The sequence below is a fragment of the Fistularia commersonii genome, chromosome 3, assembly GCF_037954325.1.
Source record: "Fistularia commersonii isolate RoL2024-O1a breed Wild chromosome 3, RoL_Fcom_v1.0, whole genome shotgun sequence".
Classification (NCBI taxonomy): domain Eukaryota; kingdom Metazoa; phylum Chordata; class Actinopteri; order Syngnathiformes; family Fistulariidae; genus Fistularia; species Fistularia commersonii.
Window position 1 is genome coordinate 26,648,830 of NC_141286.1, and position 27,557 is coordinate 26,676,386.

The 27,557-nt window shown below is 58.1% G+C and overlaps 1 protein-coding gene across 10 annotated transcripts; it reads right to left on the reverse strand.

Moving 5' to 3' along the window:
- Positions 1–423: 423 nt before the first annotated feature.
- Positions 424–27,557, reverse strand: cbfa2t3 (CBFA2/RUNX1 partner transcriptional co-repressor 3). Of its 10 annotated transcripts, none has more exons than XM_086144451.1 (12): positions 27,419–27,557; positions 11,927–12,082; positions 10,049–10,290; positions 9,772–9,861; positions 9,025–9,206; positions 7,343–7,617; positions 7,049–7,134; positions 6,456–6,735; positions 6,139–6,207; positions 5,496–5,585; positions 3,336–3,526; positions 424–3,238 (listed from the first exon to the last, which is right to left on the reverse strand). In XM_086144451.1, the coding sequence occupies exons 2-12, from the start codon at positions 12,054–12,056 to the stop codon at positions 2,918–2,920; spliced, it is 1,956 nt and encodes a 651-aa protein (XP_086000577.1). In that variant the 5' UTR covers positions 12,057–12,082; positions 27,419–27,557; the 3' UTR covers positions 424–2,917. The 10 variants fall into 10 exon arrangements, with proteins under 10 accessions (XP_086000577.1, XP_086000582.1, XP_086000576.1 ...); XM_086144456.1 differs by lacking the exon at positions 27,419–27,557 and adding an exon at positions 27,111–27,256; XM_086144450.1 differs by lacking the exon at positions 27,419–27,557 and adding an exon at positions 22,447–23,063.

Below are 27,557 nucleotides of genomic sequence, written 5' to 3' on the forward strand. Positions count from 1 at the left end.
AGATCCAAGACCCTCCACCTTCACACTGAACCACACAAACTGCAACCTGAACCACACACACATTCAACCATTTCACACGGATTCACCTTCCCTTCACACACTTTAATTCATTCACACATACACACTCATTCACTATTCACACACATTCACACGTACACAACACCAACCCAATTCTCTCTCTCTCTCTCACACACACACACACACACACCCACACACAAACACATGTTCACACTCATTAACCCACTGTCACACACACTCACTGGACATTTCAACGCTCATTCCCCTATTCACACACACACACAAACACACATAGTAATTCAAACATTCACACACACAATTATTAACTCCCCCCCCACACACACACACACTCTGGAGGTGTTCCTGAACCTCCAGCCCCCCGGGATGAACGAGTGAAGCCTGGGATGAATACTTGATTCCATATTTTAATGACACAGTTACATGGTTGAACACAGACAAGAACCTGAAGAAGAAGGTTTACAGCTTCACACATCCAACAGTTAGAGCGGGGGGGCCGGGGGGGGCATGCAAGAAATAAATACAAATCACAACTGGACTCTTCTGGAGCAGCTGACTTCTAGAAAAGGGAGACGGGACCTTCTGAGGAGGGAAACCGAGCGGAGGAGGACGGAATCCAGCCTCTCCTGGAGGAGCTGCAGCTTCCAAGTCCTGGAGGAGCTGCAGCCTCCACGTCCTGGAGGAGCGTTCTCCTGCCGCTGGTATTGCACAAAACAGTCGAGAAGGACTTCCTGTGGATCCAAAACAAAACAAACATCTGCTCCATCTCGATGCAAAGGTAGAAAGTAGAGGTCCTGAGCCGTGGCTTTTCCAGAGGCGCACCTGGGGCCGTGGCCCCGTGGGGGGCCTGGGACCAGCCTGGGAACATCTGGGGGTGGGGGGGGCCCGCTCGAAGATGGACGAGGCCTTACTGAGCGGGTGAAGTTCTCAGGGTCCTCAGGAGAACCTCGGCCGGTCCGCGTACGGAACCGTCTGCTGCGGCCGAAGATCAAGAACCAAAGAATTCAGAGGAAAACAACAACGGTTCAGTCGGCTTTGGGTCGATCCTGGTTCTGGACCTCCTGCAGACCCGGGCCGGAGTCCCCCCTGCCGAACCTCCGCCAGTGTTTCCTTAAAGCTCACAAGGGTTCAGGTGTGGAGACACGGCGCAGCGGAGAAGAAAAGGTCTTCCGGAGAAGACGGAGGTGCGGCCGGGTCGGGTTCTGCGGGCCGGACCTCGGCCCGGTTCTCCAGGCCTTCTTTGTTTCACGTCAACACTTTGGTTCCTTGTGTGTTGGAGCCGCGCCGGTCTGCGGGGATCCTTTGGTCTGAAGGTGGTCTGAGGAGCAGGTTCTCCTCTGCACCTGCGCACGCTAGCATGTTAGCTAAGGTGCCGCCTCCAGCGCGGCCTAGACGCGAGCACGGGTCCCGGTCCGGGTCCTGGTCCTGGTCCTTCTGCTCCGGCAGGGACCACGCGGCGGTCACGCGCTCAGAACCCCAGGAACCCGCAGCCGGGTCGGGTTAGAACGTCTGTTCTGTTCGCGGCCTGGAGACGAGCACCGGCGCGCTGACGGGAGGATCCCGCAGGAAGTACGAGGATCCCGCAGGAAGTACGAGGATCCGGCGCGAGCGAAGACCCCCTCAGAACAAACCACGGGGTCCCGGGTCGGAACGAGGACGGAAAAGAAAAAGCCTAAAAACAGGAAGTGAACGTCGGAGGAGAACCAGAGAAGGTTTCTGATATTTGGCAAACACATTTTTGGACCTCTTTAAATACTATGTACATTCACATTAAGTCACTCATGTCACTTTAAATAGATTTCTAGGTGTCTGGGGGGGCTGGACTCCCTTATATTGCACCTCCGCCCTCACTGGAGCACAACGCAAAGACAAACGTCCTACAGGGCCGGGAGGGCGTGAAGAGGGAAAGGAAATAAAAGAGGAAGGATATCTACAAGCAGGCCGGACATCCGAGTCCACGCCGCCCCTCCGGAGGCTCGTCCTGCTGCTTTGGAGTGAAAGCGAGGGGGGAGCGGGTCCCGGGAACATCTGGTTCTTCTCTGGACCGTGTTTTGCCGAGGAGACCGCCCGGTGCCCGAGGAGCTCCTCGGCCGCTGAATGTTTGTTTATTTTTGGGCAGCTTGGGCACCTCCTCCTCCTCAGCTCGTCCTCCTTCAGCGTCCCGTCCACGTTGGTCCGAAGAAGCGGCTCCTCCTGCTCCTCCTGGCTTTGGCAGTGAAGTACAAAGGTTGGGATCTCGTGGGGTTTCTCCTTCTTTGAGTCGGTTTGGGTTCCGGCGGGTGCAGAGGTGAGTCCGGTGTAGGATTTCTTGGCTCGCTAGCAAAGGTAGTCAGCAGTTCTGGAGATCGTGGTCGTCGTCGCCATGGTTACTACTTCCCTTCCCTTCGGGATATTTGGACTTTTCTTTTGTTTCCTTAAAGCCAGAGAGATAAATAAATACTAAGTCGTGTTTCTGAGGAACACGTTGCATCACGGGTTGGTTCTTCTCCGTCCCCTGCCTGGCCTCCAGCCCCTCCGCCCGTCTCCACGGGGACCTCCGGGTGTCGCGGGCGGAGGCGGCGGCGGCGGCGGCGGCCGCCTCTTCTCTCATTGGTGCAGAATTAAAGGGAACTGATTGGTCCGGACCCCCTCGCCCCGCCACCGGAGCTTCATCTGAGGGCTCGCCTCCTCATCTCCGATACGTTTGCGACGCCGGACGTCCGAGCCCGGAGCCGGAGACGGGCGGCGGCGAGGAGTCGGGTCCGTCGGCAGGTAGCGAGACGTTCGGAACCGGTCTGCGGGAAGAGGAAGGGGATTAATGTGCCGTGAAGATTCCTCAGTTTGGTTTGGCGTGGAGGGGTCGCGGAGGGGTCGGGCGGGGGCGTCAGTGCGGGCGGGGGCGTCAGCGGGAGGTGGCGTCCAGCAGGGCGGGGGTGGCCGGCGTGGTGGAGCGGGAGGCGCCGCTGGAGCCGCTCTCCTTGGGGCTGGCCGAGACGCCGCCGCCGGCCCCCCCCGCCAGGGCCAGGGGTCCGGGCGGGGCGCCCTCCGAGTGGGTGGGGGGCGCGCCGGAGGACGAGGAGGCGGCCAGCGGGACGGCGCCCCCCTGGCCGCAGACGTGGTGGTGCCGCTCCCAGTCCTTGTGCTGGCAGAAGGAGCCGCAGTAGCGCGCCGTGTTGCAGCCGCTGCACGTCTCGCTGGCTTTCCTGCCGCAGTTCCAGCAGCTCTGAGGACACAGCGGGACAGCCGGGCTCGTCACCACGCTCGCCGCCATCCCTCCCCCCCCCCCCCGCCGCCGCCGCCGAGCTCTCCGAGACCCTCACCTCGCTGGAGTCCTCCTGCTGGTTGATGACGGTCAGCGCGTCCTCGGACGCCTGCCTCTTGGCCTCCGCCAGCGCACGCTCCATCTTGGAGCGCTCGGCCGAGATCATCTCGTGGGCTTTCCGCTCGGCGTCCGACACGGCCTTCTGCAGCTCCGACATGGCCTGACGCTTCACCTCGTTCACGGCCTCCTCTGCAGGGACAGGGAGGGACAGGAAGGAGTTAATTCTACTTCCTGTCGGGCTCACGGTGCCTCATGGGGAGCGGGAGAGCTGGTCACCCCAGGATATCGTTGCTATCGTGACCTTACTGATTATGATGTTATTGCATTATTATACTTTGCTGTTTTGGATCATATTATAATGTTATTATTATCATTATCATTATTACATTATTATATAATCATCCTATTGTTATATCATTCCTATATTGTGACATATATTATGATATTTCACTATTATTGTCTTTACATTATTATACTATGATGTTATGTTGTTGTAATGTCAGGATATTGACATTGTTTAATGATGACATCATCAGGATATGATGCCATATTTTTATGATGTTGTGATATTCCACTATTGTTTAATATAAATATTATTATTATTATTATTGTTATATTTCTGAGGGACCCGGTGTTGCATAACAACCGGCACAGAGTGTGTTGCCACGTGACCCCTGGCTCGGAGTCGCACCGAGTCGTGCCCGTTGTTAATCACGCGCCGCTGCCGCCGCCGCCGCCGCCAGATATGGATTCCTGCAACATGTAATTTATCCTCCACTATCAAAGACAGCGACGCTTTTAAAGATTAACTGAGTCTCTCCCCGCGGCTCCACCTCCTCCAGATGTGCCGACACACACACATGGTCACACACACACACACACAAACACACACACACACACACAAACACACACACGTGGCTCCCAGGTGCGTCAGGCCGTCGGAGTGGGAGGTGAGAGGGAAGCTGTTCCTTCCAGCGCCGCCTGTTTCCTGCCGCCGCCGCCGTTCTGAGTGGGAACTCATAAATAACTGTCACTTGTCTTGGCAGCTTGGAGAGCAGGAGGGGGGAGCAGGAGGGGGAAGCAGGAGGGGGGAAGCAGAGGGGGAAGCAGGAGGGGGAAGCAGAGGGGGAAGCAGTGGGGGAAGAAGAGGGGGAGCAGGAGGGGGAAGCAGAGGGGGGAGTGGGGGAAGCAGAGGGGGAAGCAGAGGGGGAAGCAGGGGGGTGCTCGGACACCCCGCTTGTACACGGATGGGTGTGTTTCACCCTTTGTTTTCGATTCTCACTCTCTTAGACCTTCTCATTTATTCATTCATTCATTCATTCCACAACCTATCCTGCTTGCAGACTCAATAGGAGGCTGCGGCCAATCACAGCTGAGTCTGGGGCGAGAGGCGGGGTTTAGGCCGGACAGATCAGCTGTCACTCACTCTACATTCACCCTCTCGTTCACACCTTGTTTTTTTGAGAACCTGGCAGGAACCTGGAGCAGGAGAACGTGGAGAGCGAGAACCCAGGCTGGAGAACACGGAGAACCCGGTCCAGAACCTGGGACCTTCTCCCAGTCCTGAGCTGTGACCCTTCCTCCCTAGTGTTCCAGTACAGTTGGGATCTCCTGCTCCTCCTGGGTTGTCTACTTCCTGCCAGGTCTTACAGAGCGGCTTCCTGTGTGTATTAGTGGCTGCTGCTGCCATGGCAACCATACTGTCATCATAAAAACAGCCGTGCCTCGACTCTTCGGCGGTCATCTCCATCACGCCTGTCGATCAACCCTCCCGTCCGTCGGACCGACTCCCTCCTCCCACCACCTTTATGCTTCATTTCAACCCCGTCTTCTCCTCCTTCCCCCCCCCTTCCACCGGGAGGCTCTCCGTCACCCCTCGGCCCCGGGCTTATCTGCCCCCGCGCACGCGCCGCCCAGATTAGCCTGCAAATTTAATTAATTCTTATCAAGGAGACGGCAAAGCAGATGCCGGGGCAATTAGCGCTTAATGGAAAAGACGGGGGCGGCAATATGAATGCTGTGGTTCTAGGAGGGGGGGGGGGGGCGTGGAGGACACCTCGGGACACCTCAGATCCTGGATTCTAAGAAGAACGGAGAGACACCTGGCACACACACACACACACACACACACACACACACGGCGAGATGGTTTACTCACCCTGCTTGTTCTGGAGGTGCTTCAGAGCCGGGGACAGCGGGAGGCTGGGAGGACCTGCACCAAACACAGCTGCAGTTAAAACAGCCTCTCCTGCCGAGGAAAATGCAGCACAGAAGGTTTCGGTTTGGTTTTGGAAGCGGCAGCATCTCTTCTCCTCCACATGTGTGTGTGTGTGTGTGTGTGTGTGTGTGTGTGTGTGTGTGTGTGTGTGTGTGTGTGTGATTGGCCGGACTGAACACGCAGGGGAAGGAAGGCCCGGGAAATCCAACGACAATACTTTCCCTGAGGTCTGCATTTTGTTCGGAGAGGGTTTGTGGACTGAACAATAAAAAGGAAGGGGCGGGGGAGCGGGGGGGGGGGGGGGGGTCAGTCTGGATGGCGGTGACAAATTAAGCTCCGCCTCTTAGACGGCGCTGCTGTGCTCTGGCCTGCAGGGGGGGGGGGGGGGCAGGTGACTGCACTTTCACTGCACCTTAACTGCTGTGGCTGTTCACTGCAGTGACAGATGGGGGGGGGGGGGGGGCACCAACTGCAAGACCTCCAAGAAGACCGATGAGTGTGTGTGTGTGTGTGTGTGTGTATGTGTGTGGTTGGTATTAGTGTGCATGAGAGCGCTGCAGGTGCGGGGGGGAGGTGCTCCTACCAGCTTTCCTCCAGATCTCCTCTGGCAGGTATCCTGACGGAGGTCTGTGCAAGAAGTCCCGGTGGATCTCTGAAACACACACACACACACACACACACACACACTTAGCCTCGGTAACACACACACACACACACACACACCCTGTGCTCCCTGCTCTTTTCCAGGAGCGCCGCCTCTGAGCTAAAGCTGGGAGGAAGCAGCGGCGTCCTTTCAGAGCAGGTGTGTGTTATCGGTGATGGAGACGGATCTGCTAAAGCCACATTGAATCCGCCCGCGTCCGTCCGAACGGGCCGCTACCTGGGGGAGTGTTTGTCTACCTGTCTGCCCGCATGCCTGCCGCTCGCCGGCGGAGGACGCTCCTTTGGGCGGCGCCTCGCTGCCGCTAGCTGTGTTGGAGGAGGAGCTGTGGTGAGGAGGAGGAGGAGGAGGAGGAGGAAGGCGGTGCTGTCCGTGGCTCCCACCTTTTTTCATCTCCTCCACGTCGCTGTAGCGCCGGATCCAGTGGTTCATCTCCTCGCGGTCGGCCTCCTGGCAGCGCCGCAGCACCGTCAGCGAGCGCCGCGTCTTCTCCACCATATCCATGATGCAGTTCAGGAGCTGGGGGGGGCAGAGGGGGGGTTAGGACCTGCTGGGAGGGGCTAAACAACTTTTCAGATCATCACTGTCTGAGATGGAACACACACACTGTATGTGTGTGTGTGTGTGTGTGTGTGTGTTCTCAGACTCAACAGCTGGACTGCCGATGAAAAAAGTGCCTCAACGTGCACATTTCTCTCCAGTGTGCACTTTTTATCCCGCTGAGGGAACCTTGGTTCACATCTTGCTAGCCTCCAGAGCTAACCTTTGCCACCAGCTGACATTCCAGCGTGTTGTGGGTGTGGCGAGCCTCGGTTACCATGGTGACACGTACATTATCAAGGTGCTTCCACTCCTCGGCCCACTCTCGGTCCGTCAGGCGATGATCGATCACCTCCTCCTGGCGAGCGCCGTGCACCGCTGCAACACAACAACACAGGTTACACACACACACACACACACACACACACACACACACAGCTGGTCTCGGTATGTATGGCTGCAGCTTTTTTTAGCCCCCCCCCTCCACATGGATTATCACGCCAGGCAGACAACTGGCCTTTTGTTCTATACATACTCCCCCCCCCACGCACACACACACACACTTGCACGCTCCCAGCCGCCTCACCCGTCTGCCGGTGGCGTTCGCGGGCGTCGCGGTGCTCGCTGTGCCGGTAGGCGTCGCGGTACTGGTGGGCCAGCGCCATGTCCTCCAGGCGGTAGTGCTGAGGGCCCATCTGTGGGGGGGGTGGGGGGGGCAGTCCGTTGGGGGGGGGCGCGGGCAGCCCGTTGGGCGGCGGGTGGGCGGAGCTCGGGCTGAAGCGCTGGCCGGGGCTGATGGTGCACGGACGCTTGGCCAGGTGCTCCGGGTGGAGGCCCTCCCGGTCCGATGAGTCTTTGGTCCTGCAGAAGAAGAAGAAGAAGAAGAAATGAAGAAATGGAGAACAACCGTAGGGGCGGGGCATCCATTCACGGTCTATCCTGGGGGGCAAGGGGGCGGAGCCAATCATAGCAGGGGGCGGGGCTTCACCTCAACGGGTCAGGGGTCAATCATTCACACACAATTTGGACTTTTCAATGAACCTGTGGACATGGAGAACCTGGAGGGAACCCAGCTGGACCTGGAGCTTGCAAATGAAGGAACCAGCTGATGGTGGAGAACATCCCCCCCGCTAATGGAAGGGAGTGTGTGTGTGTGTGTGTGTGTGTGTGTGTGTGTGTGTGTGTGTGTGTCAGCTGATGTGGGACTGAGACCTGCTCTGTTTGTCCAGCTGCAGGACGGACGAGCTCACTGAACGCCTCTTTGTTCTCCTGCAGCTCCGCCCGCCGCCGCCGGAACCTCATCCCGCCGCATCCGCCCTCGCCGGACCGCCTCCGCCCGCCCCCCCATCCCCACGACCCCACCCTGCACCCCAAAACCCAAGCTTGACCCCTCTGACCCCGCTGACGCGCACTCCCTGTGTGAAGGTCAACCTCCACCCTCAGGTGGACAACCTGGGACGGTCGAAGCAGGTCAAACATGGCCGACATTCTGGACACACACACACACACACACACACACACACACACACCCTTGTTGTTCAGTTACAGCTCCCCCCCACAGCTGTGCACCATATGCACGCATTGCAGCGTGCACGCGTTGCACCGTGCACGCTGCATCTCCACCTCTTCACCCGATGCCCCCCCAGCTCTCAGGCTTAGCGGTGGACCCGGGCTGAGGCTGTGTGTTTGACAGATGTTCGCTGACACTCGTGTGAGTGTGTGTACTTTAAGTGTGTGTGTGTGTGTGTGTGTGTGTGTGAGGGGGAGGATGGAGGGATGGGTGGGGGGGGTGGATGGAGGGGCGGGAGGGCGGGGGAAGGGGGGGGGAGCCTGTTTTTCTGGCCATCTGGACGGTTTAGTCGGGAGTGTCGATGTTAATCTGCTCAGCCAATCACCAGCGGCCTCTGGGATGGAAAGGCTCTCTGTCGTCGCGGAGACGAGGGAGGATGAAGAGGAGGCGACGAAGGCCTCCTCCCCGTCTGTCGGCCGACCAATGGGAGGAGCCGCCGATTGGCCCCGCCCCTTCATCGTGAGTGGATTAAAGGGGGGGTTGCGGGTTGAACTCCCGCCCCTCCCCCCTCTCAGGATGTGTTCAGGGTCACGGTCAACACGTCGCCATCTGGACACATCGCTGACATACGGGCCGCTGGGGGGTGGAGGACCAGAGAGGAGGAGGAGGAGGTAGAAGATAGACGGCTCCGGCGAGTGGGTGGGTGGAGGTGAAGAAGGAGGAAGGTGAAGAGGAGGCTGCCCTGCAGGTGAGCCTACCTGTCCGGCGTCCTCCTCTTGCCGTGCTCGCCGACCTCCAGCAGGATCTCGGAGGAGTCCAGGGGCGAGCTGGCATTGGCGTCCAGCAGCAGCTGCTCGTGCTGGGCCAGGTACTGGGCCGGGGTCTGCTTGGCCAGACGGGCGCAGTGCAGCAGCTCCCTCTGCAGGAGGGGCAGGTTGGCCTGCCGGAGGAGGACCAAGAGGAAGAGGAGGAAGGTTAGTGATCACTGAGGAGGAGAAGCTGGAGGCTGGAGGAGAGACAGCTGAGAAGAAGGAGGACGACAAAAGCCTGAGTGATAGATGAAGAGACACAATGAGATAAGACAGGTCCCCTGACACATTCCTCTGCCATGTGTCTCTCTGATGCACCAGTGTGTGTGTGTGTGTGTGTGTGTGTGTGTGTGTGTGTGTGTAACAGCCCTGTCAAAGAGCTCTCTCAGAACTGTCTGCTTGATAAAACACACACTCTCATGCAGCGTCCCAGATGTGTGGGATCAGCACGCGCCAGGAGGTCTGACATCCATTCACACACACTCCATACACACACACACACACACATACACACACACACACACACACACACACACACACCTCCCACTGGAACGTTCCACTGCTTGTTCAATCTGGACACACACACGTTGCCACTGCAGACAAGTTCTTACAACCAAAAGACATTCTAGATCATCAGGGACCACACACACACACACACACACACACACGTGTGCAGCTTTGAAGGCAGCTGTTTACCTTGAGGAAGGGAATGACAAACGGCCTCAGGGGGAAGTTGGTGGCTTCGTGCAGTTTGGAGTGGAACTCCTCGATGGTCAGCGTGGAGTTCTGCAAACAGGAAGCAGCGTAGCGTCAGCTCGCCAGGAGCCGGGAGCCGACGAGCGGCGCCGCCACGTCGCGTCCAGACACTGGCCGCTAGCTAACTCGTGATCTTAGCCTGTTGACTTTTTTTGGGTGAATGATTGCACCGCGGCGCCGCTGGAGCGCCGGGTCCGACGAAGCCACGCCCACTCACCACCAGCCCCAGCACCAGGCTGCGCACTCGCTCCCCGATCTCCGGCGATATGTCGTTACCGAACTGCTGCAGCGTGGTCAGGAAGCGCTTCAGCTTGCAGAGCTGCCGCGCGCCGCAGGCCGGCGGGAGCTGCTGGTTGGACAGCGAGGCGGTGGAGGACATGGCCGGCCCATTGCTGAAGCCGTTGGGGGTGGACGGGGCGCCGTTCAGGGAGGTGGGCGAGTGGCTGCTACCATTCAGCACTGCGGGGAGGAAGACACGGTGAGAACTGGGTCGGACCATCCGTAAGGGACGGGGGTGGGGGGGGCGGACACACGCCCCGCTGACAGAGGAGAGGAGTGTGTGGAAAACCACACGCGAGTGAAGCGCTCAAATTAGAACCGCGATCCCATTGGCCGCCGCCAAACCGCCGCCTGCGCTCGCACACAAGACGCCTGCTCTCGCCGCCACTACGGTGCTCAATCTTAGCGGTCGAAACCCCAATACAACTATCTGTGAGTCACCTCCCCTGCCGCACACACACACACACACACACACACACACACAACTATAAGGGGAACTTGTTAATGAGGTGCCAAAAATAGTCCTGAGGCCTGTGTTACTTTTATTCCAATAGCAGGTGTGGAGCTAAATGTGGCGGCGCACATGTCCCCCAGCTGAGAGCAGATTTGCAGCTTTAAGCTTCAGAAAGTCACAGCAGGCACACACACACACACACACACACACACACACACACACACACACACGTATATGATCCCTGGTATATTCTACATAATAAGGAACTCACACAAATGCACAGGAGCTCACACACTCGCCCCTGCACACACACAAATACACACACACACACACACACACACACACAAACACATGACCACACACACACACACACACACACACACACAAACACACAGACCAGACACACATGTATATGATCCCTGGTATACTCTACATAATAAGGAACTCACACAAATGCACAGGAGCTCACACACTCGCCCCTGCACACACACACACACACACACACACACACACACACACACAAACACACACACACACTCCTTATTTGTGAGCGTGTTGATGATTTTCCACCTGTTCCCGCGTGTGACTCCATTTTGAGTTATTGATAACGCCGCCGTTTGTCACTTCCACATTCCGTCCCAGAGACGGGGTGGCGACCCCCCCCCCCCCCCCGTTGCCCCTCCCCCCCCGTTGCCCCACGCCGGGCAGTTATTTGTCATTTTCCTGTTGCCCCCCCGCCCCCATCAGAGGCCATTGTGGGCTGTAACTCTACACTGACAAACAGGACTATATCGAGGAGCCGGCGAGGAGCAGAGTTCCTGCGCTTCCACGGCGGCGGCGGCGGCGTGCGCGTCGCTCTAATCTGCGGGTCGCATGTGAACGGACCCATGTGATCCCGACGGGCAGCAGTTGTGTTCTGGGTTTTTTGGGGGGCGGGAGGCGCAAGGAGAGAGAGATCCACCGCCGTCTGCCCGCCGCAACAGGTGAAACAACACCGGCTGTCATTGCTATATAGGGAAAAGAAATGGTCAACCACGACCCAACGCCAACCCCCCCGCGCCGCCGCCGCCGCCGCCACCTGGTGAACCCCCGCGGGCGCCACGTGTCCGGTCAAGGGCATTCTTGCCCGATGGCGATGGCGGCGGCGACGGCGGCGCTGAGGCAGGTTTTCCAAATTGGAAATTTCGCGAGGGAAGCTGCAAAACACACCTTGGAGGAGCGTCTGCGGGGGGAGGAGGAGGAGGAAGAGGAGGAAGAGGAGGAAGAGGAGGAGGAGGAGGAGGAAGAGGAGGAGGAAGAGGAGGAGGAGGAGGAAGAGGAGGAGGAGGAGGAAGAGGAGGAGGAGGAGGAGGAGGCGCTTACTTGACTTGCTGGTGGTCGGGGTGAAGGAGGCGCTGCGATTGGTGGCCTGGCTGACCGCCGGCGGCGGAGGAGGCATGGCGGGCGGGGTGGACCTGGGCTGGGTTTTCACATCCGCAGGTGAATCTGGCATCGTTCCAGCCTTCTGCGCTCTGATACCTGCCATGAAGATGAGGAGGAGGGGGGGCAGAGAGACCGCGTCGTCAGCCTGGAGCCGCAGAGAAGACAAAAATGGTGGAAACATCTGGATTGTGAAGCTGAGCTGAGGTTTGGGGGGGCCGGGGTGGGGGGGTGGAGGACCAGAGCCACATCAAATCCACCCAAACAGATCGATGCAGGGCCGGGAATGGATTTCCACTTATATTGTCTCTGTGGCTGGAGACCCAAGCCTGGGAGACATACAGGAACACCTGCTCACACTCAGCTGTTACCCCCCCCCCCCTCACACACACACACACACACACACACACACACACACACACACACACACACACACACACACACATGCACCCTGCAGCTCTGACATCCCAATCAGCACCCCTCCACGGTAACCACCAACCCCCAGACACACACACGTTCTCCCACACACACACACACACACACACACACTCCCTGTCCGGCTGTCCCCCCCCCCCCCCAGACAGCCGCTTTGACTGCCAGGGACAAGTGCAGCTGGATCTGCTGCTGTCCGTCACGCCGAGTGACTTTCAGCTCCATCCTGCCACCGGAGGCCCCGCCGCCCCCTGCCAGGACCAAACAAGGCAAGGCCGCGCACGGCCAGCGTCGTGCACGGGGGGCGTGCAGAGGTGCACGAGCGGGAGAAGTGCACGAGCGAGGTGCACGGGAAGGCAAACGGGATGCGGGATGGAAGCGGCCATACGGGTGCGAGCAGAGGCTCGGGGTCGCAGGTAAACGTCGAGCCGCGGCTCCACCAGCGCCACGGCAACCACCCCGGTGGCTCCGCCCCCACCTTGGTGGCTCCGCCCCCCTGCCGGCCTGTCCGTCACTCAGCGGTGGAAGCGGATCCCTCTGAGGGGCGGGCCGGCTCTCGGCAGATCGTGAGATGATAGCTTCAGAGGGTGTGTGTGTGTGTGTTTGCTATACATGTCCTCCATGCTGTGAAGATCATGGTGATGAGGGACCAACGGGGGGGCGGAAATACGAGCGGTTCTTCTACCAGAACCAGGGTCCGAGCACCTCGGGTTCAGTGGGTTCTCCTGCCGGTCTGAAGGAAACAGAAGGTCTCCTCACTCGCTGGGGGTGTTTATGTGGTTGAAACCCTGAACCCCCAAATGTGAAGCTGGGGGTCACAGATAAGCCCCACCTTCCACAACATCAATGTAGGGAACTCTGGATTCCATCCATCCCTGGTTCTCCTGTTCCCCCGTCATCTCCAGCTGAGGTTCAATTACCTTCAATCAATGCTTTCTCAATGACCCCCCCTCACACACACACACACACACACACACACGCACACACACACACACACACACACAGCCTATTTCTGAGCTCCTCCTGTGGAAGCTCTGGGCAGCTGCCGTCCGTATTTAAGTCGGCGTGCCTCCGAGCGCCGTCCCAGGGTCGCTGACCAGGAGACCCGGCCGCCGTCCCCTCACAGAAACACACATACCTGCGGCGTCCAGCCGGGTATTAATAGACACTCTCTGCTTAAGACACTCACAAACAAGATGGGGGGGGTTTGGGGGGTTTGGGGGGTCCAGGACCTGATCTCCATGGGTTTGGACCCACGACAGGAGAGGCACCCTGTGCGTCTGCTGTGACGTGGGATTACAGACAGCTGTTTAATCTGAGCAGCTCCAGCAGGACGTGTGTGTGTGTGTGTGTGTGTGTGTGTGTGTGTGTGTGTGTGTGTGTGTGTGGCACGCACACACCGGCACTGGATTTGACTTTTAATACATTAGGAAGTCTGCGAGGTTTGCAGCCCCATCTGTGGCCATCTGTGCTGCCATTGTGCTCCATGCTGAAGGACACAGCGCTCGGGGGGGCAGAGTGCCCGATCTACCTCGGGGTGCAGGGGGGGTGTTTGGGGGGTCACTCTACCTGGACCCTCCTCCACCCCACCTTATCCCACCTGCCCCCCCCTTTTCTCCAGTCCGCAAGCCGGTGAATCAAAAACCAAAAAGTACAGAAGTCGCCTTCTTCACCAGCTGTCAATCAAACTCTCCCCCCCCCCCCCCTTGGAGCGGCGCTGAAGAACCAATCAGCATTCACTGTGACCCCCCATAAAAGGCGGTGGAAGAACAGGAGATGGCGGAACGGCCTCCCTGCTCGCGTCGTGCAGCCGGCTAGCATTACATACGCACAATGGTCATTTTTAGCTGGCTTGTATTTTGCAGGTGCTGGTTAGCTGCAGCGTCCTAGCATTGAGCAGGCAGCAGTGACATACAGTCTGCTAGCATTAGTGCTAACTTGCAGCCAGGTAACATGTGCACTGTGTTAACATTTAGCCTGCTCGCATTGTGCACATACTGCTAACATGCAGCCGGGTAACATCTGTGCACAGGATAATGTTTAGCCTGCTAGCATTGTGCACATAGTGGGCACATGCAGCCTGCTAACATCATGTGCACAGTGTTAATGTTTAGCCTGCCAGCATTGTACACATACTGCTAACATGCAGCCGGGTAACATCTGTGCACGGGATAATGTTTAGCCTGCTAGCACTGTGAACTAGCTCTATTGTAAATCGCTTTGGATAAAAGCGTCTGCCAAATGCAATATAATGTAATGTAATGTAATGTGAACATAGCGCAAACATGCAGACGGCTAACATCATGCCCACAGTGTTGATGTTTAGCCTGCTAGCATTGTGAACATAGTGCAAACATGCAGACGGCTAACATCATGCCCACAGTGTTGATGTTTAGCCTGCTAGCATTGTGAACATAGTGCAAACATGCAGACGGCTAACATCATGCCCACAGTGTTGATGTTTAGCCTGCTAGCATTGTGAACATAGTGCGAACATGCAGACGGCTAACATCATGTGCACAGTGTTAATGTTTACCCCACTAATATTGTGCACACAGCGCAAACTCAGAGCATGCTAGCATTTTACACACGGTGATAACATGAAACCTGCTAGCATCGTAGCACTAAGGAGCGGTTTGCAGCATCATGGATACACTGGTCATCTTTAGCCTGCTAGCATCAGGGCCTCATCCTGGATTTAAGGTCTCATGCTTTTCACGGAGTTAAGAGAAGTCATGTCGGCTCGCAAATAAGCAACCCATCAGGAAATGAGAACGAGTATCCTCGTGTGTGTGTGTGTGTGTGTGTGTGTGTGTGTGTGTGTGTGTGCACGCGCACGTGTTGGAAACACAGCTGCAACAGATTAGCTTTAGCGAACCGCTGTAGAACAGTCCCCTTAAATCCCCCCGTCTATTCAATCCCTCCTTCTCCGCCGAGACTCCCGCCAGTGACCGCACCGCCCGAAAAACTCCCTCTGTCCCATGCCCCCCCCCGCCCTCCTCCTGCCCCCACCCGCCCTCCTCTTGCCCCCCCTCCTGCCCCCCCTCCTGCCCCCCCTGTAATTCCCCCAGTCTCCAGGAATGCTGTTGTTTTTAATTTCTCCCAGCTGCTCTGGCTGGCTGCCCGGCCGCCTGCCTCCCCACATCTGTTCCCAATCAGGCCGCCGAGGAGTCGGCACAAACACGGCCCAGCCTCTGGCCCCCGGCCCCCGGCCCCCGGCCCCCGGCCCCCCCGCCAGGCTCGCCGGGCAAAACATGACGACCGGGGGGGCAAATGCTGCGCTCTGATACCAGGAGGCTGAACGCCACTCAGAACAAGCAGAACATGCGGAGGAACATCTTCTCCTGGTGGTACACACCTGCTTCTCAGCTGACTGCCTGGACCCTGTCACAGGTAATACGTTAGTGTGTGTGTGTGTGTGTCTGTGTCAACACACACACACACACACACACACACACACACACACACACACACACACACATACACACACACAGCTGCTACTCGACCTTTTCCAGACTCCACTTCATCTTGAGCCGATTGAGAGTTCAGAGATTTTAAAGCCTTTTTCTAATGACAGGGCTGCGCACACACACACACACACACACACACACACACACACACACACACACACACACAGATCACAGAATGCATATGCTCATGCTGCGGACACAAACCCCCTCATGTTACTGGAGCGTCGCTGTGACAGCACACATGCAGCGCCGGCTGAACAAACACACCCAACAAAAATCAAACAGGGAGGAGGAGGAGGATGAAGAGGAGGATGAAGAGGAGGATGAAGAGGAGGATGAAGAAGAGGATGAAGAGGTGGGGGTGTCTCCTTAATAGCTCTCCTAAAAACACACGTGTGTTTACCGTGATCAGCCTCCACAGCTTAATTTGAACCCAAACTTTCACCTGATTGGCTCATTTGGACCAACATCTGATGCACCTGGTGGGGGGGGGGGGTAAGGAGTCGAGTCGAGGAGTCGAGGATGGAGGAGGCAAGAGTGGAGGAGATGGTTTCTCCTCCTCCTCCTCCTCCTCCTCCCTCTTGCCGACGTGCTGCGGAGGAGAAAAAAAAAAACAAAAACAAACTTCCTTTTCAGATTTTCCCAACGGCTGCTAATAAAATCCAGATGCCAGACAGAGCTGATTCCCTCTCCTCCTCCTCCTCCTCCTCTTCCTCCTCCTTTTCTCGTCTCCTCCTTTCCTTCTCCTCCTCCTCCTCCTCCTCCTCCTCCTATCTTGTCCTTTGAGACTGCTAATCGTTTCTCTCTCCCTCCATCCCTCCATCCCTCCGTCCCTCCATCCCTCCTGCAGCCACGAACCCGGAGCCGTTCCTAAATAAAGGAAAGTATTTGTGACATTCAGCCGAGGACGGCCGCGCCAAGAACAACTCCTCGGCGAGCCAGACACATCTGGAGTGTGTTAGGGACGGCACTGGGCACTGGTAGCAGCGCTGATTATCCCACCACACACACACACACACACACACACACACACACACACACACACACACACACACACACAGCATTGAAAATGGACTGCGTTCATTTTCACAAAGCCGGATTTCTCCTTCCTGGTCTGGTGCTATGGTGTGTGTGTGTGTGTGTGTGTGTGTGTGTGTGTGTGTGTGTGTGTGTGTGTGTGTGAATCATCTACGCCATCGGAGCCGCCATGTTTCTTTGGGGGAGGTTCGGGGGGGCGGCTTGATCAGGATCGAGTGCAGGGTCTGGACTGTGGAGCTCATGAGGTTCAGGTCAAAGACTCCGTTTCAAACCAAGAAGTTCAGGTCTGGAGGTGAATCTGTGAATCTGTGTGTGTGTGTGTGTGTGTGTGTGTGTGTGTGTGTGTGTGTGTGTGTGTGTGTGCTTCAGGGTCTATGTGTGACAGGAGTTGAACACCTGAACATCAATAACTGTCACGCAGGCCCACCTGGGACGCGGCAGTCCTTGCACACACACACACATAACACACATACACACACACACACACACACACACACACACGCACGGGCTCACAGCCATCACCAGCACAGCTGCCACCATGGGGGGGCAGATACAGGGTGTGTATGTGTGTATGTGTGTGTGTGTGTGTGTGTGTGTGTGTGTGTGTGTGTGTGTGTGTGTGTGTGCTGGGAGAAGGAGAAACACTGCATCTCCAAGGTGGAATCCTCCTCACAGCCTCTCTTTGCTAGCTTAGCTCCTCCTCGTGACCTTCTAGCTCCTCAGTGCTGACCAAGACCTCCAGCTCCTTGCCTGACCCTGGACCTTCCAGCACCTCTCCTTGAACCTGGACCTTCCAGCTCCTACCCTGGGCCGTGGCTTTCTGCCTACAAGCTCTTCTTATAGACCGTGACCTTCCAGGTCCTCAACCCAGACCAGGACCTTCCATCTCCCCTCGGACCGAGGTCTTCCAGCTCCTCCCCTCGTTCCGTGGCCTCCACTTTCACATCAGACCGGCTCCGCTGGCCAGAGTTGGTCTTGAGATGTTCCTTTCCGCTCCTCCTCAACTCTGAAACCAACACCGGGCGAGCGGAAGGAGGTTCTGGACGGGACCTTCAAAGAAAGGTCTCCTCCAGCGGGGCTCAGAGGACAGAGGTCAGAGGATCCACGAGTCCTCGGCGGGAGGAGAAGACGAGGAGGAGGAGAACATGAGACGCTCCTCCAGGCGCCAGTTAGCTGATCAGCTGTTAATGAGGCTGCTAATTGCACGCCGGCGTCTGGCGTGGCGGCCCGGTGGGACCGCCGGTCTCCTGAGGACCTCCGGGAGCACCGGCGTCTGGGCGATGATGTCACTTCCTGTTGGGGGGCGGTAAGAGGAGCATCTGAGACGCTGCGGCATCTGGATTAGGTCGCATTGGTCACGGGAGGGGCGGCGGGAGCGAAGCGTGGGAACGAGGAGCCGTGAAGTTCAGGGCCGGCGGCCTCATTGTGGAGCTGGAAGGGCTGGAGTCCCACACAGTGACCTGTCTGTCACACAACCCAAACATCCTCTCCACACACACACACACACACACACACACACACACACGTTCCCACATTGTGTTCCTTCTGCTTTCCACGGCGTTTATTCTGCATCCTTCGCAAAACACTATTTATTGATCTTCCGTTCCAGCCGTCTGTCGCCCCCCCGGCTTCTTCCAGGAGGACTGTTTGAGGAGGTGTATCCAGGAAACAGTGGCCGAGGCTGACTTCCTGTGTGACAGGTGTGCGACGGAGGCCTGACAGCTGCCGTCCTGCCCCCCCCCGCCCTCCTGCCCCCCCTCACCCTTCTGCCCCCCCCCCCCCCCCCCTGCCCCCCGCCCCTCCTCTCCGGTTTCGCCCCTCTTTCCAACCAGCTGCACTGGAGAGCAGCTCTGTTTGCTCTGACGTCAGCGAGCTGCCTGCTGATTTATGGAGCACAAAAAGACTTACATTTAAGCCCACACACACACACACACACACACACACACACACACACACACACACACGTTCTCTGGTTTGGTTCCCTCTGGCGTCCCGGGTTCTGCTGAATGCCTCCTGAGCTGTCAATCAAAGGTCGCCTGCAGACAAACAAGCAGCTGATTGGTCAGGTGACCAAACATCTGCGGAACCCAGGTAGCCTCTCCACACACACACACGTCCATGCTGATTGGATGATCAAAAACAATTATTGTGGAGGAGGGAGAACATCTGCTGAGTAGAAGGTGTCCAGCAGGAGCCTTCAGGCGTCCTGTGGTCTCCATGTCTGACAAGGTGGTCATTTTGTCCAGCAGAAGACCGAGGCACCAGACTCTGTGCGGCGGACGCTTTGTGCCAGAAGGTCAGGGAGAAGAACCTGGAGCCAGGAGTCCACGTCCTGCTGGGTCAGACCCAGGATGGACGATCGGAACCCTCCAGCGTACCATTAGGGGGGTTCAGGTTCACTTGAACCATCAGCGGAACATCTCCAGGAGTCCCGGCTGCCGGTCCGGGGAACCTTCTCCCTCTGAAGGCCGTCGCCCCACGAATGCGAGATGGCGACGGCGTGCAGAACGCCGCCGCCCCTCCGGCCCCCCCGGGGGAGCCGACACAATCATTTCATAGTGAAACGAGCGGCGGGGGAAGGAAGGAAGGCTGGAGCCGAGATTACGGTCCGCCGGCGGTGACACCGGCGAGGAGGACGGAACCATCTGCGTGGCACAGGATCTGCTTCCAGGAGATAACCAGGCGTTTTTATATTCGCCGCTCAGTACGAGGGGGGGCTTCCTTCCCAATCCGTGCCTGCGTGCTCCTCCTCTGCAGCTCCTCCTCACCCGTCAGGAGAGCCGCCGCTCGTTTCCTGGCCTCCTCCGATAAAGGGGGGTCACGGGGGGTCCGTTCCATCCGGCGGCGGCGGCGGACATTTGAACTTTCCATTTTTCTGCGCGTCCCCGGCCGGACGGCGGCGCTGCTGCAGATTAGCACAGCTGTTTCCTGTGTCTGCGCCCGCCGACACACTTCCTACCGGGAGCCCCGGCCAGCAGAATAGGTGGAAGATGAGGCGGGGCCACACGGGGCCGGGAGGGGTGGGGGGTGGGGGGTGAAAAGGTCAGGGGTCAACGGGCCGGAGAGGAAGTAAGAAGGTGAAAGAGCCACTTGGAGAGGAAGGGGGGAGGAGGAGCGAAGGGCTCGTCTATGGAAGGAGAACCTTCATCTCATGGTCCTCAGCTGGACCTCACCTGGTGGGGGGGGCGGCGTGGCCCCCCCCTCCTGCAGAGGGGCTCCTGGGAGCAGCAGAGCATTTGTGCATATAAGGAAGGAGGGAACGTTCACACACACTCGGGTTCTGCTCCCACGCTGTGGCGTCAGCGGGTCGGACGGACAGCCAGTGTGTGTTTCTCATTCCACCCCCCCAACACACACACACACAAACACACACATACACACACACACACACACACCCGACATTCCCCAGTGCTCCCCGGAGAGGCTGGGCAGCCTTGTCACAGTAATGTCAAACACATGTGGAGCGGGTCGGGGCAGCGCCGCCGCCGCCGCCGCCCCCCCCACGCCATATTCACACAGACGGCGGTGGCGGCGAGCAGGAGCTCCTCAGATCCACCATCTAACCAGCATCTCAACCCCACGGGCGGCGCTTCAGGAGGGAAACAGTCCAAGGTTGAAAACCATCTTTAAATCTGACCCTGGTCGTCATGGTGATGCGGGGGGGGGGTCACTCCTCAGTTTTCTCACATTAATGACATCACTTCCTGTGTGACACGGGTACAAGGGGTTCGGCTCAGGAGCGGCGGGGGGGCGAACCAGCAACTCTGCAGCAACACTGCAGCCGATTGGACGGCCTCGGCCTGTTCAGACGGGTCAGAGGTCACCTGGCGGGTTCTCTCATGGAGAGGAAACATCTCTCTCACACACACACACACACACACACACACACACACACACACAGGCGGTGTCAGTCCAAACACAGAACCGTCAGCTCTGGCCACCGAGCCGCGCAACCACCTGATTGGCTGCTGGTGGACGCGGAGCCCCGCCCACCTGGGACCATCTGCTCCACTGCTTAATTAGGAGACAGCCGGTTTCACCTGCACCGCACGCGCTCAGATCACATTAATTACTACACACACACACACACACACACACACACACACACACACACACACACACACACTTTACCCATCAGAGTAAAGTCAGAAGCACAGAATTTTACTCGCCAATATTCCAGGCTTAAAAATGACGGGACCAGGACCAGGATGGGACCAGGACGGGACCAGGACGGGACCGGGACAGGACCAGGACAAGGACGGGACCAGGACGGGACCAGGACGGGACCAGGACGGGACCAGGATTAGGCCCTGTCCATCCCCCATCTGAGAACCAGGACGGGCACTGGTGTTTGACCTCCTGCAGGCTGCGGCGACGAAGCCGGGGGACGAGGAGGTCAGGGGGGGAAGGAGATGGCGGCGAGGCGGAGGTGCTGGCCGGCTGATGGGGGGTGGAGGGGTGGAGGGGTGGAGGGGGGGTCATGGATGGCAGGGTGGAGGGGGTGGGGGGGGGGTGGGGGGGCTGCACTGTGGTTTCACCTCTGCAACCTCCCATCCATTGTTTCCAGTCTATTATCTGCTGTTCAATTATTCAGATGATATTTACCAGGGCCAATTATACTGGGGGGGGGGGGGGGTGCTGTTGCACTCTCAGGCGGGAGAGTGCAACACTGACGCTGTTCAAGTTGTTCTCGGGGAGTGTCTGCAGGCTCCATCAGGGTCTCAATGCTCTCCAGACCCCAGCCCTAGTTTGACTCCCTGGTTGCCATGGTGATTCTGTCAACCCCAATCAAATGCCCCGGATGCAGCAACCAGAGGTGAGACGTGAGGTGTGTGTGTGTGTGTGTGTGTGAGTGTGTGTGTGTGAGTGTGTGTAGGGGGTGGTTACCCCCTCACACCTCCATCACACCTCCTGCAGGAGGACATGGAGTCACATGGAGCTTCAGCTGCAGGAGAGGCTTCGTCAACAAGCAACACACACACACACACACACACACACACACACACACACACACACACACAGAGCGCCGTGCGGACGCCGGAAACACGCAGGAAAACGCTTCAAAATAAGAGGCGGCTCCGAACTTTAACTCCAAACGGGTTTGTTTCTCAGAGGTTCCGAGGAGAGTTTTGACCCAGATCTTGAACCCGAGGAGCAGCGGAGTACTTCTGAGTATGTCAGAGTACCTCGGAATACCCCCGAGTGCCCGGGAGAGCCTTTCCAGGAATATGTCGGCGTACCGGGAGAAGCCCGGTGCACCTCAGACTGCCCAGAGTACCCGGAGTCCCTTTGAGTACCTCAGAGTACCCGGAGAACCATAGAGTACTTTGGAGTACTTGGAGTATCTCATGGTACCAGGAGTACCTCGGAGGACCCGGAGTATCTCAGACTACCTCACAGTGCATCGGAGTACCTCGGAGTACCTCGGAGTACCTCGGAGTGCCCGGAGTACCAAAGAGTACCAAAGAGTACCAAGGGAGTACCAAGGGAGTACCCGGATCGTCCCGCTCTCCGATTGCTTACCGTCTGAAGGGGGGGGTCGGGCGGGCAGATAATCCCAATCCAGAGTTTAAAGCAGGTGTGGATCCACCCGGACCTTCATCCTCCCGCGGAAGCTCTGAGCTGCTACTCCTCTTCGGAACCAGAAAGAAAGTAAAGCCCTCCGGGGGTCGTTGAAAACACCGGGTCCTCCCGGAGCGTCGTCTTTGGTTCAGGGGCGGCGCGGAGCAGCCTGGGGGTCCGGGCGGGGGGGGACCATCACCGCCCGGCCGCCCCGCTCTTCATCCCCGGCGGCAGCGGGAAAAGGCGTCGGGAGCCGCCGCGTCGGCCGGAGGCGCGTCCCGCCGCTCCGGGAGGACGACGGAGATCCCGGAGGAGGCGGTGAAGATGATCTCCTGTCCTCCTCCTCCTCCTCCTCCGCAGGGCGCGCCTCCGACGCAACTTTCCGGGCTCCAGAGGCGCGCGTCCGCCGGGGAGGCGCGCAGATCCTCGGTGCTCCCCCTCCGGACGCGCTCCTGAAGGACGCCGCGGTCAGATCAGCCGCTTCTGCCGTGGAGCTGCCGAGCTCTGCGCTCCTGCGAGGTCTTCAGTGATGAAGGAGCTGCGGTGCGCAGTCTCTCCTCCTCCTCCTCCTCTTCTTCTCTCTCTCTCTCTCTCTCTCTCTCTCTCTCTCTTTCCTTCTCTCTCTCCGCTGTAGCCTTCTGTCTGCGTTTAAACACCATCTGGAGCTCCTAATCTCTCTCTCTCTCTCTCTCCACCCCCCCCAGCTTCAGTGCAGGAATCCTTTTCTAGAAGATCCACCTTGAAGAGCTGAGAGCTTGTCCTTCTGGTGTGTGAACCCCCTCCTCTTCCTCTCCTCCTCCTCCTCCTCCTCCTGATCCAGGTATGAAGTGAGGAGAAGAAAAAGCAGAAAAGTGGTGGGAGCGGCAGCGCTGCAGTACCTCCGCCCGCCCGAGGGGGGCGCTGTTTCCCCGCGCCAGCGTCGAGCGTCGGGCCGCGGCGGCGTGCGGGAGCGGCGACCCCGCATGAGGACGTCCACGGACGTTTGACCGGTTAAAACGCGTTAAAATCCACGAGAACAACGACGAGGAACCCCCCCCCCCCGACTCCCACCCGCGGTGACGTCCCCGCCCCAAACCCCCGCGCACGGCGGTGCGTGTCGTCGCCGTCCCGCGTTGACGCGCCTTTGTCTGCGCGTCTCCGCGGCGCCATTGTTTCCCAGCTGCTCCCTTTCCATCCCATAATGAGCCGCTGGGATGAACGCGTTACCTTTCCATGTCGGCAAAGGGAACGCGTTCATTGGAGGGGGAATCCCACACCTGTCCACGGGCCGTGGATAAGCCCCGCCCACAACAATCCCACGTCCACACAGCAGGAACGGCTTGGTGCGCACACACACACACACACACACACACACACACACACACACACACACACACACACAGCTGCCAGTCCCACCAATGCGTCCCCTGGGGGGGGTCATGGGACCAATGCAGTGAAGGACACACAAAAAGTTCAGCACTAGCATCGGTAGGGAAGCCTGTCACACACACACACACACACACACACACACACACACACACACACACACACACACACACTACGGAGCACCATAATGGGTGCACGGTTGTCAAGGAGATGAAAGTGTGTTTATGTATTTGTGTTTCCTCTGTCAGGCCTCCTGTTTGTTCCCACCCTTGGTGGAGGTGTGTGTGTGTGTGTGTGTGTGTGTGTGTGTGTGTGTGTGTGTGACAAGAGGCTGCAGATGGAGGTCACATCTGGAGAAAGGGTTTCCTGTCCAGGTGACAGCCTGGACACCGCCGCCCCTTCCTCTTCATTTGGCCTTTTGTTGAGTGCACACTGTGCCGACGCCCCCTGTGGCATTACTGTCCACTGCATGCTCACACACACACACACACACACACACACACACTCACACACATAGACACACACACATACATACGCACACACACAGCAGGCGGCAGCGGCGTGAAGCTGAAGGCATCTCAGGCTCGGGCCTCTATGTTGTTCCTCCAGGGAAATGACTAGCCCTTTCTGTGTGAATGTGTGTGTGTGTGTGTGTGTGTGTGTGTGTGTCACCGGGTGAAAAGCAGAATGAAAGAGAGAAGTTTGCCCCCCCCCCCCAGCCGTTGTAAATCTTATCCCCATAATGGCGGCCAAAGGCCGGCGTGCTGGGAGGAGATAAGACTCGGAATCGACTGAGCGCGAGCGACCGACCCATTGTGTCCCCGCGCTCGTCTCCCGTGCACTTTCAAAGAGAGCGCACGTTAACTGAGCTGCTGTTGAGGATGTTCATGTGTGTGTGTGTGTCTGTGTGTGTGTGTGGGGGGGGTTATGATAAAAGAATAGGAAAGTAGCTGCAGCCCACAGGCTGGGAGATTTGATTGACAGCTGATTGGCCCGCCCACTCTGCCAAATCACACCAATACACACATACACACACACACACACACACACACACACACACACACCCTCCAGGAGGTGCTTTTCAGAGAGAGATGGTCCAGGCTGGTCTAGCATGAGGAGAGCCTCTTCAAGAAGCTTACAAACACAGTCAGGGGTGGGACCAGAACCCTGACCCAGCAGGGTCTCAGTCCTCTTCCTGGACCAAACCCAGCACAGACCAGACCTCCTCTGAAGCCGCCCCCCCGGCCCAGCAGGACCACAAACCCCAGGGACCCAGGTAGAAACACACCTCCAGGTCAGCGGTCAATCACCAGATCAGCTGTCAATCACCAGATCAGCTGTCAATCACCAGATCAGCTGTCAATCACCAGGCCTCACAAAGCCAAGCAGATGTTCACCTCTCATCGACACCTGCAGACCTTCAGGGTCTTCAAAAGACCTGCTCACTGGAAGATGGAGAACTTGGGGAGAACCCAGGCAGGTTCTGGAGATGCTGTGACCCATTCAACTGGAGAATGGAGGGGATCTGACTGTGTGTGTGTGTGTGTGTGTGTGTGTGTGTGTGTGTGTGTGTGTGTGTGTGTGTGTGAGAGCAGTTATCCTCTCTATTTTCTCAACACCAGCCTTGTGGTTTTGGTGAGGAACAGATGTTCACAACTTGATACAGCACCTCCTCCTCCACGCAGCGTCTCCAGTGCCAGCACCACCAACTGCCTGCTGCACGCACACACACACACACACACACACACACACACACACACACACACACACACACACACACACTTGTGTTTCCATCGTTACAGAGGAGTTTGACACCCTCCCCACCTCCATCTTCACCCTGGTTCTTCTCCTGACTCCCTCTACCTCCTTCACCTCCTGGCCTCCTGCTTCCAGAGGCCAGGAGGCGGGGCTTCGCCTGGGCGCCGCAGCTGTCAATCATCCGGTTATTCACCCTCTCATTCACACCTTTGGACCTTCAGAGCCTTCAGAGAACCTGCTGACTGATTCTGGACTGAAGATGGAGAACATGCAGGGAGGAGCCCGTTGACCTCCTGACCTCTGCTCCTCCTCCCACCAGGATGCTGGTGGAGGTCAGAGCTGCTGTTCTCCCCGGGTTCTGCAGAGAACCGTCCCCCCTTCTGAAGACCAGGACCAGCAGGGACCGACACCACGTTCCTCTCAAGGTTCTCTGATTTAGTTCCTCCTCCCCCTCCTGCCGCCATGCGCCAGGGCCGGGTGGCAGTTCCTTATTGTAGAGTGTCTGTACTCTGTGTGTGTGTGTGTGTGTGTGTGTGTGTGTGTGTGTGTGTGTGTGTGTGTGTGTGTGTGAGAGAGAGTCTGTGCACGTGCGCGTGCACACGTGTGCTGTGTGCGGCTGATAAGAGCCGGGGAGAAGAGCTGGCGTGCCGACATATTCCTGCCACCACGGTTATCGCCCGCCGCAGCTGCGCCTGAGCTCGGCGACATCTGCTCCCTCACAGGAAGCCTATGCTGCAGCTCGCAACGCCTCACACACACACACACACACACACACACACACACACACACTCACACACACACTCACACACATTGCCTGGCCCTCGAACCAGCAGTCACAGGTAAACTACTTGAGACAAAGAGCTGTGTTTACAGTTCACACTGACACGTTTTGATTTCCGTATGTGTGTGTGTGTGTGTGTGTGTGTGTGTGTGTGTGTGTCGTCTGGGCTGGAGCAGTGACACCGGCGTTCTGCTGGGTTTTTATCACAGAATTACAGAGGAGTCTTATGACTGAGCCTAATTATAGCCGCCTTATCGGAGCTCCGTTCACAAAGCTCATTACCGCTGGGAGCCGGCGGCGCCGCAGGTAATTCACGGCGCCGGGTATTAGGCTCCGCCCCCGGCTTACACCTCCTACACATTTACACTCCATAAAATTAGGCCTCTCATGTCTCATCTCTCTCCCGGCTCCTTCGCCGGGTCCGGCCGGAGAACCTGGACGGGTTCTCCGGCGTTCCACAATCAATCACAGGCCGGCTCGCCGTCCAGACGGACGCCATGTGACACCCACACATGCGTCTGTGCGGGGGGGGAAAGCCCAGAGCCTGACACACACACACACACACACACACACACACACACACACACACACGATGTGGGGTCAACATCTCAAGTGGAAGGTGCTGCTCTGAGGGGTCACCTGATGGATCCAGATCTTATCAAAGACTGGATGACCCCCCCCAGAAAGGAGGTTCCCCGACCCCGAGAACCGGATCTCCTACCTTCGGCGCCTCTGAGGTGGCGTTGGCCCCCCCCCCGTGTGCAGGCCGCGGGCGCCGCGCCCCCCCCTCGGGTCGCGGCGGCTGACCAGCGTGACGGTGGGCACACGGGGGGGCGACGGCTCGGCCCTCCTCTGCCGCTCCGAACGGACCTCGGCGGACATGTTGGCGAGGAGCGGCGGCTGCGGCGTGAAGTGTCTGACGGGGAGGCGGGGCCGGGACACGGCCCCCCCCCCACCGCCACGACACCGCCACCGCCACGCCCACACACACTCCCACGCCCACACACACACACACACACAGAGTCTCACCCACAGGATGGCGACACCAGGCTCGGAGGACTCAGAATGCAAACTTGACTTTGTCCTCAAAAAAGGAGAAACAACGAGACGCCCCTCCTTCTCCTCCTCCTTCTCCTCCTCCTCCTTCTCCTCCTCTTCCTCCTCCTCC